At 50.3% G+C, this 21,710-nt stretch overlaps 1 protein-coding gene and 1 pseudogene across 5 annotated transcripts; both read left to right on the plus strand.

Annotated features, from left to right (window-relative positions):
• The first annotated feature begins 6,417 nt into the window (after nucleotides 1-6,417).
• Nucleotides 6,418-8,109, plus strand: LOC103883639 (annotated as a pseudogene).
• Nucleotides 8,110-11,307: 3,198 nt separating this feature from the next.
• CDKN1A (cyclin dependent kinase inhibitor 1A) lies at nucleotides 11,308-19,902 on the plus strand. Of its 5 annotated transcripts, XM_003897532.4 has the most exons (4): nucleotides 11,327-11,437; nucleotides 15,172-15,262; nucleotides 16,618-17,067; nucleotides 18,302-19,902. In XM_003897532.4, the coding sequence occupies exons 3-4, from the start codon at nucleotides 16,623-16,625 to the stop codon at nucleotides 18,349-18,351; spliced, it is 495 nt and encodes a 164-aa protein (XP_003897581.1). In that variant the 5' UTR covers nucleotides 11,327-11,437; nucleotides 15,172-15,262; nucleotides 16,618-16,622; the 3' UTR covers nucleotides 18,352-19,902. The 5 variants fall into 5 exon arrangements, with proteins under 5 accessions (XP_003897576.1, XP_003897581.1, XP_021792877.1 ...); XM_003897527.5 differs by lacking the exon at nucleotides 15,172-15,262 and having other exon boundaries at nucleotides 11,308-11,437; XM_021937185.2 differs by lacking the exon at nucleotides 15,172-15,262 and having other exon boundaries at nucleotides 11,354-11,578.
• Nucleotides 19,903-21,710: the final 1,808 nt, after the last annotated feature.

Genomic DNA, 21,710 nt, shown 5'->3' on the forward strand with positions numbered 1-21,710 from the left:
GCTGCCCAGACTGGAGTGCAGTGGTACAATCTTGGCTCACCACAGTATCGACCTCCTGAGCTCCTACCTCAGCCTCCCCAGTAGCTGGGACCATAGGCATGTACCACCACCCCTGGCTAATTTGTGCATTTTTTTGTAGAGACGGGTCTTCATCATGTTGCCCAGGCTGGTCTCTAACTCTTGGGCTCAAGTGATCCACTTGCCTTGGCCTCTCAAAGTGCTGGGATTACAGGAGTGATGCAGTATGCGGCCCCTCTTGTGTCTTCTTGCAGAGAGAATCTATATGTATACAGGACCTGAGCATTTGGCACAAGGGGTTCTCCCACCCCTATGTTGAGAATCACTGAGCTAGAGGGAGGAAGGTCCAATGGGGGTGATTTCAGGCATATTCAAAAGGGAGAAAGGAGAATTGGGCTTGCCCTGAAGTCTCACTGCAGCAAGCCCCCACCCCCCCGGAGTCCCACACACCCCATTAAGAAACTGTCAGGCCAGGCGCGGTGGCTCACACCTGTAATCCTAGCACTTTGGAAGGCTGAGGTGGGTGGATCACGAGGTCAGGAGTTCGAGACCAGCCTGGCCAATATGGTGAAACCCTGTCTCTACTAAAAATGCAAAAATTAGCTGGGCATGGTGGCACGTGCCTATAGTCCCAGCTGCTGGGAAGGCTGAGGCAGGAGAATCGCTTGATCCCAGGAGGCGGAGGTAATAGTGAGCTGAGATTACACCACTGCACTCCAGCCTGGGCAACAGAGCAAGACTTCGTCTCAAAAGAGAAAAAAAAGAAAGAAAGAAAAAGAAAAGAAACTGTCAGGGTCTATGTACCTGCATTTCTGGCAGTAAAAGAACTTTTCTTCTTAATAATCCTTCTCCCAGGCCTTCAGGGGATTTTCAGGTGGATTTGCTGACTAAGGGATTTTCTTGCATTTAAGTCCAATGACTTCTCAGACTTTGATGTTGACTAGTTTAGAAAGAAAAAGGAAAAGCTGCGTACCAGAAGGAGGAAATGGGTCCTGCTGTGTAACTTTAGTCTCACTGTCTCTTTGTGGCCTGGTTTCCTCCTTTGTGAACTGAAGAGGATCATGCCTACCTCATTTTTCTCAGTCTCTCTGGGGAATGGTAAGATTATAGCTATGAAAGCACCCATTTTAGACATGAAGATATTGAGGTCCAAGTTCATGTTCTGCCCAGGTGGCATTCTTCTTATTCTTGTGGCCGCGTCCAGAGACTCAGCAGGAAAAGACCCTCTTACCGGCAGACAGGGGAGAGGAAGGAGTCCCGTCTGCCGTGCTCCCAGCTGTGATGGAGATGGCTAGTGGTCCTCACAAATCTGTGCGGACCTCTGGGGACTACATTGACCTGTGCATCCGGTGCATCCGGGGTGCATCCAAGTTCTCACCAATGGAACGTAGGTGGGAGATGATGCCAGTCCCTTCTGAGCCTGGTGTGAAGAAATGCACATGGCTTCTCTGGCACTTTCCCCTACCTGCAGCTGGAATCAGAGATCACGAGTCCCCAGGGAATGGTGGAGCCACATGGTGGAAAGAACCTAAGAGCCTGAATCACCACACGGAGGGCAGCCACCTGCCCACCTGAATACCTCTATTGGATTCATATGTGAGTGAGAAATAAACTTGTATTGGCTTGTCACTGAAATGTGAGAGTTTGTTTATTACAGGAGCTAATGTCATTCTATCACACACCCTGACTTTTCTTCATAAGTCCAATCCTAAGCTGCTAGGATGGACGTTGGAGAAGACATCAGCAATGATTCCTCCCAGCAGGTACAGGGTTGTTAGAAACCACTGAGGATAGGGAAGAGGGAATAATACCTCCTCCCTGGCTCTGAGCTTGGCTCCAGTGTGACCACTAGCATTTGGGGCGTGGGGGTTGCAGCTGTCACATTCCACAGTGGCCCCAGTGGCATTACGATTACAGATGACACTTAGAGCCACTCTAGGGAAGCAGAGGCAAGGACAAGCAGCTGATGGGATGGGGAGCAGAAGGGTGGGGCCACAGCCAGAGCCCTGGATCTGCCCTGACCCTGGTCTGTGTCCCCTCAGCCGAAGCCAGCACTTCCTAGGGGCTCCATTTCTCTGTCTGTATAAGAGTCTAATACACCTGTCCTGGATGGGGGAGGGAGGAGTGTATGGATGGTGAGGAGTGAGAGAATGGATCTGAAACCTGACATCACTGAGATTCCACACTACTGTGCAATCAGAGGCCCCGAACCCAAGCCCCTCAGCCTATGCTGAGGCTTTTTCTTGGGAGGGGCTTAAAAAATATGTTAGAGAAGAAAAAAAATCAAAGTGCACAGTTCCTATTATTTTGGGATCATCCAGAAGGCCGTTGTGTGCTAAGGGGCCTGGAGGGGGTGTCTTGGGAGCTTTGAAGGCAGCTCAAAGGACTGAATTCAGAATCTGTGAGCAGCTCCCTTTGCTGCCAAATGTCTATTCTCAGGTGTCACAATCGTTGAAATTCCTCCATTAGGGCTTCATTTCTTTGAATTACTTTTTGTTCTACACAAAAATGCAAGCAATGATAATCCCCAATGTGTTCAGGGTTTTAGACTTGTTCCAATAATCCTAAAAGGCACAGATAGACAGTGAGGCCCAGATACCTGGTGTGGCTACTTCTTCAATCATGCTTCTTCTGACAGAGTGATTATGGGGCAATTCGACTCCTAGGTGTATATCCAGAAACTCTTACATATGTGCCCTAGAGACATGAATAAAAATACTTATAGTAGCCCTATGTATAATAACAAAAACTGGCGATAACCCAAATGCCCATTGATAGGAGAACGAATCATTGGATATTTAAAAAACTGAAAATGGGTCGGGCATTGTGGCTCATGCCTGTAATCCCAAGACTTTGGGAGGCTGAGGCTGAAGTTTGAGCCCAGGAGTTTGAGACCAGCCTGGGTAACATGGGGAGACACCATCTCTATTGAAAAAAAAAATTAGCCAGGCACCATGGTGTGTACCTGTGGTTCTAGCTACTTGGGAGGCTGAAGTGCAAGGATTGCTTGAGGCTGAGAGATTAAGGCTGCAGTGAGCCATGATCACACCACTGTACTCCAGCCTGGGCGGCAAAGTGAGGCCCTGTCTCAAAACAAATAGGTAAATAAAAATAAAAATCGGAAAATGATTGAACCATGTTTAAATTATATATTGCTGCCTAACAAATCATGTTAAAACACAGTGACAACCACGATCATTTGTTTGCTCACATTATATAATTCAGTCAGGGGTTTGGCTCCACCTGTGGAGGTTCAACTGGAGCTGGGGGTCGACTCTCAAGATGGTCCTCTTATGGCTGGCAAGTTGATGATGACTGTTTGCTCGGAGATCTGCTGGAACTCTTAGCTAGTGGGCCTTGGTTATGCTGCATGTGACCTCTCCACAAGACTTCTCACAGCATGATGGTCTCAGAGTAATCGAACTTCTTACATGGTGGGTTAAGGTCCCTAAGAATCCAAAAGCAACAGAAATTATTATACCTTCTTAAGACTTACGTCTGGAATGGGCACAGGGTTACTTCTGTCCCATTCTATTGGCTAAAAGAGTCACAAGCCAGAAATGTTCAAGGGGAGGCAACTACAAAAGAGTGTGAATACCCAGAGGTATACCTCACTGGGTGACACTGACTTCCACAAACCACAACCATCCACAACCATATGCATAAATATTAGGTTAGGTTATGTTTCAGTATCAAATAACCTCTACATTTCAGTGACTTCACACACAAATGGTTACTTTTTTCTTATATACATATCCCATAGAAGTTGCTGGGGCACTCTGCTCCACACATTCACTCAGGGATCCAGGCTGATGGAGGCTCCACCATGTTGTAGTGGCACCATTGCACCATCTGAGACACGAGACCTCACTTTTGCCACAACTGTGAAGGACAGAAAGGCTTGAGAATTTCACCTGGCCTTAGCTCTAAAAAGACAAATGTCACTTATGTTCACATTTCATCAGCTAGGACCAGTCACATGACCCCATCTACACTGTAAGTGGGGCTGGGAAATGTTGGAGAACATCTGGAAAAATGGCTGAGCATTACTGTCTTGGCCACATGTGATAGAACTATTTAAAACAAAAGAAAGTTGTAGATAAAATGCAAGGTAGTGCTCACTTTGGGGTAGGGGTGGAACACACAAGAAAGTGTCAGTGATTTGTAATATTCTAGTTTTTGGTTTGAGCAGTGAGTGTTAATTATTTGTTAAAACAAATGAATGAATGAATAGACAAATGAATAAATAAAAGACAGGGTTCGGAAGCAGCAGCACTGAAGCCTAACCTCAGAGTACAGGCCAAAAATGACCCTTCAATAAACATTCACTGAGTTCCCAGTTGAAGCTGGTAGACCTCTCCAAGGTACAAAGATGAATAAAATATGGGCTCAGCCCCTCCAGGTGCCCAGCTGAGAGGATTCAGTAGACACATAAACCAAGCAGGTGGGCAAAGCAGAGTGGAGAGTCTTGCTCAGTGGGAGCTCTGGGAATTAGAGGGAGCCTGGAGAAGGCCTCACCCCAAGTCACATGTGTTGGGTCATGAAGAATCAATAGGAATTCAAAAGGTGGAGAATGCAGTGGAGATGGGGCAAGTTGGTCAGGGACACTCAGAGAGGAAGATTTGTGCAAAGGCACAAAGAGGCCTTCACCCCTCAGGTGGCCTGTGTTCACAGCATTTCCTCACTGCCTTCTAGTCCCTAAATGATCTGATCAACTTACTCCCTCTGCACTGCACCACCCAGAACCTTCTGCAAGAGACAGGCACTTGTCCTCCACAGTGGCTGCCATGAGTGTTGGCTGCTGATGCTTACAGCCAAGTCCTTCCCTGGCCTTAGAGGAGGAAGCTCTCTTGCCTGAGGTCATGCACTTCCCTTCTGCAGGGGCAGCCACATCCACATCCAGATGACTGTTTGGAAACCCATGGTGTAAGGATCTAGCTCTCATGCTTCAACTCAGCGAACTCTGCAAGACCATCCCAGCTTCAGGAGTCCTGGTGGGATCAGCCAAGGCCTCTCCGGGCCTCCAGCCTCCAGCAGACCCCAGTTCTTCTCTCTGCCCAATTCTGTTTCTTTTATATCCAGACAAGTGTTGATTGTGAATGCACTCCCCAATAAACTTCCTTCAAGCAAAACTCTTATGTGTTTTCTGGGAAACCTACCTAAGATATCCACTAAAATACAGATAATTACTAAATTCCAAGGGATGCCTTTCCTGGGGATGTTTGCACAGCAATTATCATTATAACTAATATTCATGGAGTGATTTCTATGTGCCAGGCTAAGCACTTTGCTTTTAAGATCACATTTAATGAGGAACAGAGCCTCACAGTAAGAATACACGTCTTTTCTTTTCTTTTATTTATTTATTTTTTTGAGACAGTGTTTTGCTCTTGTTGCCCAGGCTGGAGTGCAATGGCACAATCTCGGCTCACTGCAACCTCCGCCTCCCGAGTTCAAGCGATTCTCCTGCCTCAGCCTCCCAAGTAGCTGAGATTATAGGCATGTACCACCATACTTGGCTAATTTTTGAATTTTTAGCAGAGACGGGGGTTTCATCATGTTTCATCATGTTGGTCAAGCTGGTCTCGAACTCCTGACCTCAAATTATCTGCCTGCCTCAGCCTCCCAACGTGCTGGAATTACAGGTGTGAGCCACCATGCCAGGCCTATTTATTTATTTATTTATTTATTTTTGAGATGGAGTTTCGCTCTGTCACCCAGGCTGGAGTGCAATGGCGCAATCTTGGCTCACTGCAACCTCCGCCTCCCAGGTTCAAGCAATTCTCCTGCCTTAGTCTCCCAAGTAGCTGGGATTACAGGTGCCTGCCACTATGCCTGGCTAATTTTTTGTAGTTTTTAGTAGAGACGGGTTTCACCATGTTGGCCAGGCTGGTCTCAAAGTCCTGAACTCAGGTGATCCACCTGCCTTGGCCTCTCAAGTGCTGGGATTACAGGCATGAGCCACCATGCCTGGCCAGGCCTATTTATTTTTATTTTCAATTTTTTTTCAGGCTAGTCAAATAAAGCAGTGGGAGTGGAGAAGGAGCAAATAAACCTGTAACTGGTTGTGATCAATTAGTTGTAAACACCACTGCACTCAGACCAACCTAAAGAAATGAATTTCTAATGGTGAAATTTCAGGCTTAGGCAGTAGTAGGCTTGGGAATCTGGAAGTGTTTGTGTTGCACAAATTCTGTCACAAATTTCCCTGCCTTAATGTATGCTCAGTCCTGATCCTTATGTTGACTGGGTAAAGCTCCCAGCAGGTCAGGGTGTTAGTTCTCAAAGTTATTCTTCTAAAAAAAAAAAAAAAAAAAAAAAAAACCAGGCGTGGTGGCTCACGCCTGTAATCTCAGCACTTTGGAGCACTTTGGGAGGCAGAGGCAGGTGAATCACCTGAGGTCAGGAGTTGGAGACCAGCCTGGCCAACATGGTGAAATCCTGTCTCTACTAAAATACAAACATTAGGCGGGGTGAGTCGTCATCCGACGTCTGGCCGTGAGATGTTTCGGGAGCTGGGGTCTCTCCGCCGCAGACATGACGAAGGGCCTTGTTTTAGGAATCTATTCCCAAGAAAAAGAAGACGGTGTGCCAACGTTCACAAGTGCAGGAGAGAATTTTGATAAATTGATAGCTGGAAAGCTGAGAGGAACTTTGAACATATCTGGACCACCTCTGAAGGCAGGCAAGACTTGAACCTTTTATGGTCTGCATCAGGACTTCCCCAGCGTGGTGCTAGTTGGCCTCAGCATAAAGGCAGCCAGAATCGACAAACAGGGAAACTGGCGTAAAGGCAAAGAAAACATCAGAGCTGCTCTTGCAGCGGGATGCAGGCAGATTCAAGACCTGGAGCTCTCTTCCGTGGAGGTGGATCCCTGTGGAGACACTCAGGCTGCTGAGGAGGGAGCGGTGCTTGGTCTCTATGAATACGATGACCTAAAGCAAAAGAAGAAGATGGCCATGTCGGCGAAGCTCTATGGAAGTGGGGCTCAGGAGGCAGAAAGGAGTCCTGTTTGCTTGTGGGCAGAACTTGGCACGCCACTTGATGGAGACACAAGCCAATGAGATGATGCCAACCAGATTTGCTGAAATTATTGAGAAGAATCTCAAAAGTGCTAATAGTAAAACTGAGGTTCATATCAGATGCAGGTCTTGGATTGAGGAACAGGCAATGGGACCATTCCTCAGTGTGGCCAAAGGATCTGACGAGCCCCCAGTCTTCTTGGAAATTCACTACAAAGGCAGCCCCAATGCAAACGAACCACCCCTGGTGTTTGTTGGGAAAGGAATTACCTTTGACAGTGGTGGTATCTTCATCAAGGCTTCTGCAAATATGGACCTCATGAGGGCTGACATGGGAGGAGCTGCAACTATATGCTCAGGCATCGTGTCTGCTGCAAAGCTCAATTTGCCCATTAATATTACAGGTCTGGCCCCTCTTTGTGAAAATATGCCTAGCAGCAAGGTCAACAAGCTGGGGGATGTTGTTAGAGCCAGAAACGGGAAGACTATCCAGGTTGATAACACTGATGCCGAGGAGAGGCTCATACTGGCTGATGCGCTCTGTTACGTGCACATGTTTAACCCGAAGATCATCCTTAATGCCACCACCTTAACATTAAGGTGTAGCTTTGGGGTCAGGTGCCACTGGGGTCTTTACCAATTTATCCTGGCTCTGGAACAAGCTCTTTGAGGCCAGCATTGAAACAGGGGACTGCATCTGGAGGATGCCTCTCTTCAAACATTATACAAGACAGATTGTAGATTGCCAGCTGGCGGATGTTAACAACATTGGAAAATATAGATCTGCGGGGGCATGTACAGCTGCGGCATTCCTGAAAGAATTCGTGACTCATCCTAAGTGGGCACATTTAGACACAGCAGGCATGATGACCAACAAAGATGAGGTTCCCTATCTATGGAAAGGCATGACCGGGAGGCCCACAGAACTCTCATAGAGTTCTTACTTAGTTTCAGTCAAGACAATGCTTAGTTCAGATACTCAAAAATGTCTTCACTCTGTCTTAAACTGGACAGTTGAACTTAAAAGGTTTTTGAATGAATGGATGAAAATCTTTTAAAGGAGACAAAGGATGGTATTTAAAAATGTAGAACACAATGAAATTTTTATGCCTTGATTTTTTTTTTCATTTTACACAAAGATTTATGTGTTTTTTTGTTTTTTTGTTTTTTTGAGATGGAGTCTCGCTCTGTCGCCCAGGCTGGAGTGCAGTGGCGCCATCTCGGCTCACTGAAACCTCTGCCTCCTAGGTTCAAGTGATTCTCCCCTCTCAGCCTCCTGCATAGCTGGGACTACAGACTCCTGCCCAGCCAGTATGTTTTTAATTGAGAAGCAAAATTGTACTTCAGATTTGTGATGCTAGGAACATGAGCAAACTGAAAATTACTACGCACTTGTCAGAAACAACAAATCCAACATTTTGTGCAAAAAAAAAAAAAAAAAAAATACAAGCATTAGCTGGGCACGGTGGCGCATGCCTGTAATCCCAGCTACTTGGGAGGCTGAGGCAGAAGAATTGCTTGAACCTGGGAGGCAGAGACTGCAATGAGCTGAGATTGCACCACTGCTGACTTGGTCTCAAAAAACAAAACAAAACAGAAAACTAAAATGAAAACAAAAAGCCAAGGCCGCTTCTGCTCAATAATGTTCTATCTTTGTTCCGCCTCTTCTCTGGGGTCTCACTTCTTGGGAGCCTGTGTGGAGGTGAATTCCTCTGAAAGCTGACTGCCCCTATTTGGGACTCCCCAGTCTCTTTCTGAGAAATGGTGACATTGTTCCCAGCACTTCCTCTCCCTTCCTAGGCAGCTCCTGCAGCCACCACTGAGCCTTCCTCACATCCTCCTTCTTCAGGTTTGGGCTTTCCACCTTTCACCATTCCCCTACCCCACGCTGCTCCACCGCAGTCTGGGGAGGGGGCTGGTCTGGGTGCTCTTGTCCCCCATGCTGAGCCTCCCTCCATCCCTATGCTGCCGGCTTCCTGGGAACATGCTTGGGCAGCAGGCTGTGGCTCTGATTGGCTTTCTGACCATCAGGAACATGTCCCAACATGTTGAGCTCTGGCATAGAAGAGGCTGGTGGCTATTTTGTCCTTGGACTGCCTGTTTTCAGGTGAGGAAGGGGATGGTAGGAGACAGGAGACCTCTAGAGACCCCAGGTAGACCTTGGCCTGTTACTCTCAATAGGGTATGTGATCTGCCGGCAGATCCTTGGGACAGGGCTGGGATCTGGTGCATGTGTGCTTGTGTGAATGTGTGCTGGGAGTCAGATTTTGTGTGTGACTTCTAACAACCTGCTCCCTTGCCTTCCTCAGGGCAGAGGTCCTCCCTTAGAGTGTGTCTGTGTACACATTCAAGTGCATGGTTGCAAACTTTTTTTTTAAAGCACTGAATAGTACTAGACACTTAGTAGGTACTTAAGAAATATTGAATGTGGTGGTGGTGGTGAGCTAGAAATTATTAAAAAAAAATTATTTCCCAAAAACAACAACAAAAAGAATTATTTCATTGTGAAGCTCAGTACCACAAAACTGTAAATAATTCATTATAAGCCTTTATTAAAAAAAATTTTTTCCCCCAAAGTAAACAGACAATGTCTAGTCTATTTGAAATGCCTGAAAGCAGAGGGGCTTCAAGGCAATGGGAGGAGATGCCTATCCTCTGCTGGACATTTGACAACCCACCCTTTGGATGGTTTGGATGTATAGGAGGGAAGGTGCAGACAGCAGTGGGGCTTAGAGTGGGGTCCTGAGGCCGTGCTGTGGCTTTTCTGGGGTTTAGCCACAATCCTGGCCTGACTCTAGGACCAGGCAGGCCGAGGGGGTCTGCTGCTGTGTCCTCCCACCCCTACGGGCTCCCATTCCCACAGCAGAGGAGAAAGAAGCCTGTCCTCCCTGAGGTCAGCTGCATTAAAGGAAGAAGACTGGGCATGTCTGGGCAGAGATTTCCAGACTCTGAGCAGCCTGAGATGTAAGTAATTGTAGCTGCTCCAAGCCTGGGTTCTGTTTTTAGTGGGATTTCTGTTCAGATGAACAATCCACCCTCTGCAATTTTTTAAAAGCAAAACTGCAAATGTTCCAGGCTCAGAAAGGAGGCAAAGGTGAAGTCCAAGGGAGGGCAGGGGTGTGCGGTAGATGGGAGCAGATAGACTTGTCATTCATCTCTGTGTCTGTCAGAAGCACCAGTAGACACTTCCAGAGTTGTCCTTTATTTATGTCATCTCCATAAACCATCTGCAAATGAGGGTTATTTGGCATTTTTGTCATTCTGGAGCCACAGAAATAAAGGATGACAAGCAGAGAGTCCTGGGCAGGAGGCAAAAGGCCTGTGTTCCAACTATAGTCATTTCTTTGCTGCATGATCTGAGTTAGGTCACTAGACTTCTCTGAGCCCCAGTTTCCCCAGAAGCGTACAGGGGCCATGTGGGGAGTATTCAGGAGACAGACAACTCACTGGTCAAATCCTCCCCTTCCTGGCCAACAAAGCTGCTGCAACCACAGGGGTTTCGTCTGTTGAGGTGAGTGTAGGGTGTACAGAGATTGGTTCAATGTCCAATTCTTCGGTTTCCCTGGAGATCAGGTTGCCCTTTTCTGGTAGTGTCTCCAATTCCCTCCTTCCTGGAAGCATGTGACAATCAACAACTTTGTATACTTAAGTTCAGTGGACCTCAATTTCCTCATCTGTGAAATAAACGGGACAGGAAAAGCATTCCGGCCTCAAGATGCTTTGTTGGGGTGTCTAGGTGCTCCAGATGCTTCTGGGAGAGGTGACCTAGTGAGGGATCAGTGGGAATAGAGGTGATATTATAGAACTTTTCTGGAAATTGCAGAGAGGTGCATCGTTTTTATTATTTATGAATTTTTATTTATTAATGTCATCCTCCTGATCTTTTCAGCTGCATTGGGTAAATCCTTGCCTGCCAGGTCGGACTCCCCGACCTCCAGAATGGGTCAACGGTGGGCCAGAAAGAGGGCTCATTCTAACAGTGCTGTGTCCTCCTGGGGAGTGCCAACTCATTCTCCAAGTAAAAAACGCCAGATTTGTGGCTCACTTCGTGGGGAAATATGTCCAGCGCACCAACGCAGGCGAGGGACTGGGGGAGGAGGGAAGTGCCCTCCTGAAGCACGCGAGGTTCCGGACCGGCTGGCCTGCTGGAACTCGGCCAGGCTCAGCTGGCTCGGCGCTGGGCAGCCAGGAGCCTGGGCCCCGGGGAGGGCGGTCCCGGGCGGCGCGGTGGGCCGAGCGCGGGTCCCGCCTCCTTGAGGCGGGCCCGGGCGGGGCGGTAGTATATCAGGGCCGCGCTGAGCTGCGCCAGCTGAGGTGTGAGCAGCTGCCGAAGTCAGTTCCTTGTGGGGCCAGAGCTGGGCGCGGATTCGCCGAGGCACCGAGGCACTCAGAGGAGGTGAGAGAGCGGCGGCAGACAACAGGGGACCCCGGGCCGGCGGCCCAGAGCCGAGCCGAGCGTGCCCGCGTGTGTCCGTGCGTGTCCACGAGGATGCGTGTTCGCGGGTGTGCGCTGCGTTCACAGGTGTTTCTGTGGCAGGTGAATGACGGGCGTGGATCGGTGCGCGCTCGGCTTGCGCACACGGTATCTGTAAGTGCGCGGGTGACGGGGGTCGGGATGTGCCGGAGACCCCGGGCAGAGAGCGGGATTACCAGTACAGGGATCCCCGGTCACGCTCCCCGCCCCTGGAAACCCAGCTGGGGCGAGGGAGGGCGTGGACCGGACTGCTCTGAGAGCTCGCCTTTGGCTGCGGTTGGCTGCGGGCCCCAGGCGCAGTTTGCTCGCGGCCTGGGGATGAAGTCCGTGTCCCTGGAGGGGCCCAGGAGGGGCGAGGAAAGCGGAGTGGAGTAAATTCGTCTAGGATCGGTCCTAGGCGGCTCTCGGATCCAACTGGCGCCGCCCTGGCCCAGGTCCCAGGTTCAGGTCCTCTACGCCACTGTGTCCACCACCTGGCTGGGCACTGAGGTCAGCGCGGGCTGTTTCCCGGCCCTTGGGAGTGTGCCAGGACACGTCCCCTAAGGACAAGCGAGGAGGTGACTCATTGTGACAAGGAGACCCCAGGGAACGGACTGTATGAGGTCAGAACCCCGCCCGGGAAGGGGTACAGTGGGACTCCCGAAGCCCTCTCCCCTGCCCCGCCGCGGTCTCCGTCCTCCCATCGGCACAGTGACCTATTTGGCTGGAACAGCTTGTTCCCAGGGAAGCAGGGCACCGGAGGTCCAGGACACCGCGTCGGGTCCCCGCTTCGCTAGGGGTCGGGGAGTCACGACTCTGCGCTGGGTGGGCTCCAACCAGCCTGTCAGTCGGGGAAGGGCAAGGGTCTGCTCTAACTCTTTCCCACCGCGACCGGGAGAATCACGGCCCAGCCTGCCCTCGGGTCGGGGCGCTGGACTCCGGGGCGAGAGCAGAGCCCACGCCTGGGTGGGAGGTGGTAAGGGGTCAGGTCTTTGCGGGGTGGGGATTCTGGGGGGCACGACGCTGCTCAGGGCCTCCATCAGCTGCCTCGGTGGCGCCCCGACCTAGCCCAGATTCCCTCTCGGAAAGCGACAGGGCTGAGCGGAGCAGGGGGGCGAGTCGCCCCCTGGGGCGCCGCCGCTTGGCGCGGATCACAGCGCATCCTCTCCGTCCAGAACCCCTGGGGGACACTTGCGCCCTCTTCGTGCGGAAAAGCATCTTGGAGCTGGGTTTGGAACTTGGGGCGCCCAGGCAGCTTCCCCTCTCCTTCCCTCCCTCCACGTCGCGTTTCTGGGAGGACTTGCGAGCGGTTTTGTTTTCGTTGCTCCCGTCTATTTTTATTTTCCAGGGATCTGACTCATCCCATGCTTTGGGCGTGGAGATAAGGTGGAGGGGCCGGCTCCCGGCGCGCGTGTGTGTGTGTGTGTGTGTGTGCGCGCGCGCGTGCGTGTGTGTGTGTGTGTCAGAGACGGCACAAGAGCGCGCGGTTTCCCAACAGCGGCGGGAGTTTCGGAAGCCTGGCCGGCTCAGCGTGACGTGTTCGCGGCGCCCCCCCGCTGTCCCCTCCCATGCTCCCCCTCCCCACCCCAGGGTGACGCGCAGCCGGAGTGGAAGCAGAGTTTTGGCGGGCGAGCAGCGCCTTGCAGGAAACTGACTCATCACTACTCCCTCCCGCAGTCCGAGGCTCTGCCCACGCACCTCCCACCCCGCGCGTGATTTCCTGGAGGCCGGCGCCCCCTCCCGGCCCTGGCGGCAGTAGCACACCGGCTTTCCCGCGGAGTGGGGCTGGCCGGCGCGAACCGCCGCGGCTACTCCGAGAATAACCCCTATGCCATTACCACCCCTTCATAGGAGCACTCCTTAGATTCAACAGTATTTACTGAGCTCTTACTGGAAATTAAAATATGGCTGAAGTCTAAGGCAGCAAAGCCAATAAAGGAGGCTATTTTCAGTTGTTTGTAAAACACGGGTTTACGTTTCTGTTTTCTTTGGGCTGAAAGTTATTATGACAATGAGCATGAGAGCAGATTTTGATGGGGGAGAAGAGGCCTATAAGAGCCATAAGAGAAGGATGGGTGGCAGAAGAGGAGAGGGTACCTGCCTAGATCCTAGTCCTGTCTTGAGCTCCCGGGAGCCAGGGAATATCCAGCTCCTTGATGAAGCCCTAGGCGGGCTCCTCCTCCTTGTGCCTATGATGTATTGAGACCAAGAATGTCCATTTCAAACACACCAGTGTGTCCCCCTTTGGCTGGCACCCCAAGAGTGCCCATCTGAGGAACGGTGCCAAACACTTGCTTGAAACTTCAATTTGGATTAAGTTGGTCTCAAGAGGCAGGGATTTTTCAAAATCTATATTTTGAAAAAGCTCCCTAGGTGCTTCTTTCTTTTCTTTCTTTTCTCTTTCTTTCTTTCTTTCTTTCTTTCTTTCTTTCTTTCTTTCTTTCTTTCTTTCTTTCTTTCTTTCTCTCTTTCTCTCTTTCTCTCTTTCTCTCTTTCTTTCTTTTTTACAGAGTCTCACTCTGTCACCCAGGCTGGAGTGCAATGGCACCATCCTGGACTCAAGCAGTCCTCCTGTTTCATCCTCCCAAGTAACTGGGACCACAGGTGTGACCCTCCATGCCCAGCATTTTTTTTTTTTTTTTTTTGAGACGGAGTCTCACTCTTTTGCCCAGGCTGGAGTATAGTGGCATGATCTTAGCTCACTGCAACCTCCACCTGCTGGGTTCAAGCAATTCTCCTGCCTCAGCCTCCCAAGTAGCTGGGGCTACAAGTGTGCACCACCACGCCTGGCTAATTTTTGTAATTTTAGTAGAGATGGGGTTTTGCCATCTTGGCAAGGCTGGTCTTGAACCCCTGACCTCAGATGATCTGCTCGCCTTGGCCTCCTAGAGTGCTGGGATTACAGATGTGAGCCACTGCACCCAGCCACCGAGCTAATTTTTATTTACTTTTATTTTTAGTAGAGACAGGGTCTCACTGTGTTGCCCAGGCTAATCTTGGACCCTTGGGCTCAAATGATTCTCCCATCTGTGCCTCCCAGAGTGTTAGGATTACAGGCATGAGCCACTGCCCCTGGCCTCCCCAAGTGATTCTGATGGGCCTCTCTGGTTAAGAAACCTCAAAATTAGAGAGGGAGTGGGGTTCAACACTAGAGCACAGGACTCAGGGCAAACAGGCCTGGGTTCAGATCCTGGCTGTGCCACTTGTGAACTGTGTGATGTTGGGCAAGTCACTTAACTTCTCTGAGACTTGGTTGCCTCTTCTGTATAAAGGGAGCTAATAGATATCCACTTTTTAGGAGGACTGATATTTTTAAACTGCTTAGAACAGCCCCCAAACATAAAAATATATAAATAAATCCCAACTCATGCCTAGCGGAGGGTGGACAGAGGTTATTTGAGGGCTCTGTCCACTGTACTGGGTGACCCCTTTATAGGACAGTGGCCTTTGGCCTTTTTAGCTGTATGACTTAGGGGCAAGTCTCATATCTCTTCCATCTCCTGCTGTTTAAACTTGGTGTGAAGTTACCAAGAGCCTCCTCTTCCAACCAGCTGGGACGTGAAACTGTGGGCTGCACTGATCACAAGCAGTGGGGTGAGGTGGGGTGGAGCAGATGTGGCATGTGTCCCGGGCTTCCTGCCTCAGGAGGACTCAGCAGAGCTTTCCCCCCCCCCAAGAGCCTGCAAGTTGGGACTTGTCCCTAGGAAAACCCAGTTGCTGCCAAGGTCGTGCAGTCACTCAGCCCTGGAGTCAAGCCAGAGCAGGCAGGTAGGTGCCAGGGCTCCCTCATGGGCAAACTCACCCTCCGTTTTCCCTCTCCTGAAGTGGGAGGAGAGGAGCCAGGTAGACCAGCCACCTTTAATTTTCTTTGCCTGCAAAACGGGTTCCTTGGACACAGGCAACACGGGGCAGAGGCTGCCAGGTGTCTAGACTTCAGATCACCTGATGTGCCTGGCAGGATGTGGCTCAGCCTGGGAGAAATCATCCCTTGCGCTGCCCCGCCCGGCCCCTCCTTACCCCTAGGCCACCCGCCTGACGACATCCTTGGGAAAGGCCCTCAGCCTATAGCACCTGTCAGCTGCTGTCTGAAGGAGGTAGTTGGCAGGGGGAAGTGATAGGGAGGAGGCTCAATAAAACTGAAGGCAGAGAGGAATAATCATACTTCTGTTTTCCATGCACTTCTGTATACGAAGTGCTGCTGGCACGTTACCTACATTAACTCAGTTAATTCTCATGTCTATCCTCTGAGACAGTAATATCCCCATTTTATAGACAAGGAAAATAGAGCTCAGACAAGTTAAGTTGCTTGCCCACGGTCACCTAGTAAAACCTGGACTCCAACCCAGATGATCTGAGTCCAGAGCTCTCCTGCTTAACCACCAAGACACAGCCTTTCACTCAGCTCTGTTCTGTCTGCCTTGCGCATGGACTTCCTGATCAATTGCTTGAGTATGTGCCCGTAGCCATGCTCTTTAAACTTGCACGTGGCCCATTTAAGGGTGAGGAAACTGAGACCTAGAGATATTAAGTGGTTTTTTAAAGCTTACGTAGTAACTGGCAGAGCTAGGACCACAACCCGGGTGTTTTTTGCCCCAAAGTCCAGGGTAATTTTACTTGGTCGAGCAGGGTTACCCTACTTGGGGATCTGGGTAGGGGGATTCAGGAGGCTGGAGGAACTGTCCGACTGTTTCTTCTTCTGAGAATTGACCGCCTGGCCACGGCTAGGATTAGGAAACTGCTGGACTCTGGCAATTCACATGTATTTGAGGGGCATTCACACCCATGAGGGACACCTCTGGGGGGGAAACAAATTGATTTTAGCTGAAAATACCTGGTGGCAAACAGGACCCTGGTCCTTGCTCTTGCAGTAAATTTGCCTTTGTTGACATTAGCTTGCGCTTCAGTTGCCTGCTCTGCCAGTGACCTTGGGGTGCCAGGCTGGCTGCGCTCTGCTGGTGGGGGTCAGGCCTCCTGTGGGAAGGATGCAGGAAGACCAGCTGGAAGGAGCGAGAGAGACCTTCTGGTAGGAAGACGTCACCTGAGGTGACACAGCAAAGCCCGGCCAGGTAACATAGTGTCCAGTCTCCACGGTGACCAGGGCCTTCCTTGTGTCTCTGCTGCAGGCGCCATGTCAGAACAGGCTGGCAGTGTCCGTCCGAACCCATGCGGCAGCAAGGCCTGCCGCCGCCTCTTCGGCCCAGTGGACAGCGAGCAGCTGAGCCGCGACTGTGATGCGCTAATGGCGGGCTGTATCCAGGAGGCCCGTGAGCGATGGAACTTCGACTTTGTCACCGAGACACCACTGGAGGGTGACTTCGCCTGGGAGCGTGTGCGGGGCCTTGGCCTGCCCAAGCTCTACCTTCCCACAGGGCCCCGGCGGGGTCGCGATGAGTTGGGAGGAGGCAGGCGGCCTGGCACCTCGCCTGCTCTGCTGCAGGGCACAGCAGAGGAAGACCATGTGGACCTGTCGCTATCTTGTACCCTTGTGCCTCGCTCAGGGGAGCAGCCTGAAGAGTCCCCAGGTGGACCTGGAGACTCTCAGGGTCGAAAACGGCGGCAGACCAGCATGACAGGTGAGGACATGTGCAGGGAAGGACGTTGTAAGGGACCAGGATTCTCAGAATCCATGGTCCAAGGGCTGACCTGTCTGGTCCTAGTCCAGAGTGCTCCTTAGGTAGAAGGAAACAGGCCCAGAGAGGGGAAGCAACCTCCCTGAGGTCACACAGCAAGTAGGCAGCAAAGACCAACTAGCTAACATTTATTGGGAATGTTCATTATGCCAGGCCCTTTGCCAAGCTTCTAAGGTAGATTTATTTAGTCCTTGTAGCAATGTTATACCATAAGACATTCTTGTCACCCTCCCCGCCGTTCTTTTTGAGACAGGTGTCTTAACTCTGTTGGCCAGACTGGAGTGCAGTGTTGTGATCATGGCTTACTGCAACTTCAAACTCCTGGGCTCAAGCGATCTTCCTGCCTCAGCCTCCTGGGTAGCTGGGAAGCTGGGACTACAGGCGCACACCACTATGCCCGCTAATGCACACCACTATGCACAACACTAATTTTTTGAGTTGGGGTAGAGACAAGGTCTCACCATGTTGCCTGGGCTGGTCTTGAACTCCTGAGCCCAAGCAATCCTCCTGCCTCAGCCTCCCAAAGTGTTGTGATTACAGGCATGAGCCACCATGCCCGGCCCCTTGCCATCCTTTTAGGGCAGGAAAACCAGGCTCAGAGAGGTAGAGTGATTTGTCTAAGGTCTCAAAGGGAATTTGCAGTTGGGTCAGGACTGATTATAATAACAACTACTAACGTTTCTATGGGCCCGGCATTGTGCTGAACACTTTCATGGATTTCGTAACAGAATCCCTAGATCACCACTGTCCAGTAGAACTCTGCAGGGATGGGAGTGTCCGTCCGGTGCAGGGGCCACGAGCCACATACGGCTGTTGTGCATTTGACACACAGCTCATGTGACTGAGGAACTGAATTGTTCATTTGATTTGATTTTAGTCTGTTTAAACAAGCACACAGAGCTAGTAGTGGCTCCTCTACTGGGCAGCTTGGCTTAGAGCAGACCCATGGGTGCAGGTGTGGTGACTGACAAAATCACATCCGTGAAGCATGGTGGGACACTCCGTAAATACCCCTTAAGAGACAGAGTGAGCGTTCCCCGAGTTCTTGCTATCCTCAGCAGTCAGCCCTGTCGGCCGCAGGGAAGGGTGTCCTGGCCTCCTGCTGTCTGCCTTGGGTGGGCAGCTCTGCCGCGTCCTCTTCCTCTTGGCCTGGCTGACTTCTACTCTCTCTCCTCAGATTTCTACCACTCCAAACGCCGGCTGATCTTCTCCAAGAGGAAGCCCTAATCAGCCCACAGGAGGCCTGCAGTCCTGGAAGCGCGAGGACCTCAAAGGCCCTCTCTACATCTTCTGCCTTAGTCTTTAAGTTTGTGTGTCTTAATTATTATTTGTGTTTTAATTTAAACACCTCCTCATGTACATACCCTGGCTGCCCCCTGCCCCCCAGCCTCTGGCCTTAGAATTATTTAAACAAAAACTAAGCAGTTGAATGAGAGGTTCCTAAGAGTGCTGGGCATTTTTATTTTATGAAATACTATTTAAAGCCTCCTCATCCCATGTTCTCCATTTCCTCTCTCCTGGAGGTCGGGTGGGCCGGCTTCATGCCAGCTACTTCCTCCTCCCCACTCGTCCGCTGGGTGGTACCCTCTGGAGGGGTGTGGCTCCCTCCCCTCGTTGTCACAGGGGGTTATGAAATTCACCCCCTTTCCTGGACACTCAGAACTGAATTCTTTTTAATTTGAGAAGTAAACAGATGGCACTTTGAAGGGGCCTCACTGAGTGGGGGCATCATCAAAAACTTTGGAGTCCCCTCACCTCCTCTAAGGTTGGGCAGGGTGACCCTCAAGTGAGCACAGCCTAGGGCTGAGCTGGGGACTTGGTACCCTCCTGGCTCTTGATACCCCCCTCTGTCTTTTGAAGGCAAGGGGAAGGTGGGGTCCTGGAGCAGACCACCTCGCCTGCCTTCATGGCCCCTCTGACCTGCACTTGGGAGCCCGTCTCAGTGTTGGACCTTTTCCCTCTTTGGCTCCCCCTGTAACTTTTGAGGAGCCCCAGCTACCCTTCTTCTCCAGCTGGACTCTGCAGTTCCCCTCTGCTGCTCTCCCTCCCTCTTGTCCTTTTCCTCCAGTACCCTCTCAGCTCCAGGTGGTTCTGAAGTGCCCGTCCCACCCCCATCCCCAGCTCAATGGACTGGAAGGGGAAGGGACACACAAGAAGGGCGCCCTAGTTCTACCTCAGGCAGCTCAAGCAGCGACTCCCCCTCCTCTTTTAGCTCTGGGATGAGGGTCCTGTGTGGTGGCACAGGCCCCCTTGAGTGGGGTTATCTCTGTGTTAGGGGTGTATGCCATCATACACCCCATGGGAGTAGATCGTTCTAGGAGGGAGACACTGGCCCCTCAAATTGTCCAGCGACCTTCCTCATCCACCCCATCCCTCCCCAGTTCATTGCACTTTGATTAGCAGCTGAACAAGGAGTCAGACATTTTAAGATGGTGGCAGTAGAGGCTGTAGACAGGGCATGTCACGTGGGCTCCTATGGGGCTGGGAGTGGTTGTCTTTCCTGGCACTAACGTTGAGTCCCTGGAGGCACTGAAGTGCTTAGTGCACTTGGGGTGTTGGGGTCTGACGCCAAACACCTTCCAGCTCCTGTAACATACTGGCCTGGACTGTTTTCTCTCAATTCCCCATGTGTCCTGGTTCCCCTGTCTCTCCACCTAGACTGTAAACCTCTCGAGGGCAGGGACCACACCCTGTACTGTTCTGTGTCTTTCACAGCTCCCCACAGTGCTGAATATACAGCAGGTGCTCAATAAATGATTCTTAGTGACTTTACTTGTACTATTACTATTGTGGTCATTATACCTTATTATAAGAATAAATAAATGGGCTTTTGGGAAGGGTTTCATAATTTAAAAAATAATTTTAAAAATTAAGCATTTAAATTTAGAGAATGCAGAAAACTTAGCAAACAGAAAGACTATGCTGCAGAAAACAAACAACAACAAAACAAAAACTACTGTCACACCTCTGCAAAGATCACCACTGTCAACATTTTGGTTTGTTGTGTAATCTTTTTGTAAAGAATATATTACAGCTTAACATCATTACTCATCAGATAAATGCAAATTAAGATACCACAATAAGATACCACCATATACTTACCAGAATGACTAAAATTAAAAAGACTGACAATGCCAAGTGTTGACAAGGTTGTAGAGCAATTGGAGCTCTTATTTAAAAAACTGTTTGGGCCAGGTGCAGTGGCTCACACCTATAATCCCAGCACTTTGGGAGGCTGAGGCAGGCAGATCACTTGAGGTCAAGAGTTTGGGACCAGCCTGGCCAACATGGTGAAATCCCTGTCTCTACTAAAAATACAAAAATTAGCTGGGCATGGTGGTGCACGCTTGTAATCCCAGCTACTTGGGAGGCTGAGGTGGGAGGATCGCTTGAACCCAGGAGGCAGAAGTTGCAGTCAGCTGAGATCACACCACTGTACTCCAGCCTCTTCCAGGGTGACAGAGTGAGATTCATCTCAAATAAATAAATAAATAAATACAAACTGTTTGACAATATCTTCTAAAGATGCCTACCTTCATGGCTACCTCATGACCCAGTAATTCTATTCCTAGATCTGTTCTCGAGAGAAATGAGTTCATATTTCCACTGAAAGACACGTAAGAATGTTCTACACAGTGACTCACACCTACAATCCCAGCACTTTGGGAGGCTGAGGCATGAGGAGGACTTGAGCCCAGGAGTTTGAGACCAGTTTGGGCAACATAGTGAGACTCTATCTCTACAAAAAAAAAAAAAAAATTAGCCAGGCGTGGCGGAGGGTGCCTGTAGTCCCAGCTACTTGGGAGGCTGAGGTGGGAGGATCACTTGAGGAGCTTGGGAAGTCAAGGCTGCGGTGAGCCCTGACTGCAGCACAGCACTCCAGCCTAGGCAACAGAGTGAGACCTTGTCTGTCCCTCTCAAAAAGGAAAAAAAAAGAAAAAACAAAAAGAATGTTTCCAGCAGCATTATTCTTAACAGACCCAAGCTAGAAATAACTGAAATATCTATAACAGAATAGATATGCAAATTGTGGTATATTTATATAGTGGAAAGTTGTCCAACATTCGAAAGAACAAGGTACTGTTACATGCATCTTCTGGTTATCTATTAATAATTAACCACCCCAAGACTGAGTGGCTTAAAACAATAATCATTTATTTGCTCGCAATACTGCAATTTGGCCCAGAACTACTTTTCAAATGTGGAATAATTCTTTGCTGCACAGGGCAGAGCTTTCTGCTAGAATCATAGAGTTCTGAAACGAGACTCTCCCCGCCCGAGGGGACTTCCAGGGACTTCACACTGTCTGCTTCTCCACAGATAAAAGTCCAGGACCAGGGCATACGCTGGGGCGTGTGACCCAAGTGCTTGTCCCATAGCCTGCACCTGTTCCAGAACCCTCTTTCGCTCCGGCCACCGCTTAAACATGGCAGCTTACCAGATCATCCAATAAATGGGCTGGAGTGGTCTTTAGTACACTGCCTCTGAAATCCAAATTAAAAAGTGGTAAGGGGGTGAGGGGCTGGGGGAGGGATAGCATTAGGAGAAATACCTGATGTAAATGACGAGTTGATGGATGCAGCAAA

The sequence above is a fragment of the Papio anubis genome, chromosome 6, assembly GCF_008728515.1.
Source record: "Papio anubis isolate 15944 chromosome 6, Panubis1.0, whole genome shotgun sequence".
In the NCBI taxonomy this organism is placed as follows: domain Eukaryota; kingdom Metazoa; phylum Chordata; class Mammalia; order Primates; family Cercopithecidae; genus Papio; species Papio anubis.

Bases quoted from the DNA above. Each gene is read 5' to 3' on its own strand.
- CDKN1A (XM_003897527.5), top strand. From the start codon at position 16,623: ATGTCAGAACAGGCTGGCAGTGTCCGTCCGAACCCATGCGGCAGCAAG. The intron at 17,068-18,301 runs GTGAGGACATGT...CTCTCTCCTCAG, and splicing joins GCGGCAGACCAGCATGACAG to ATTTCTACCACTCCAAACGC.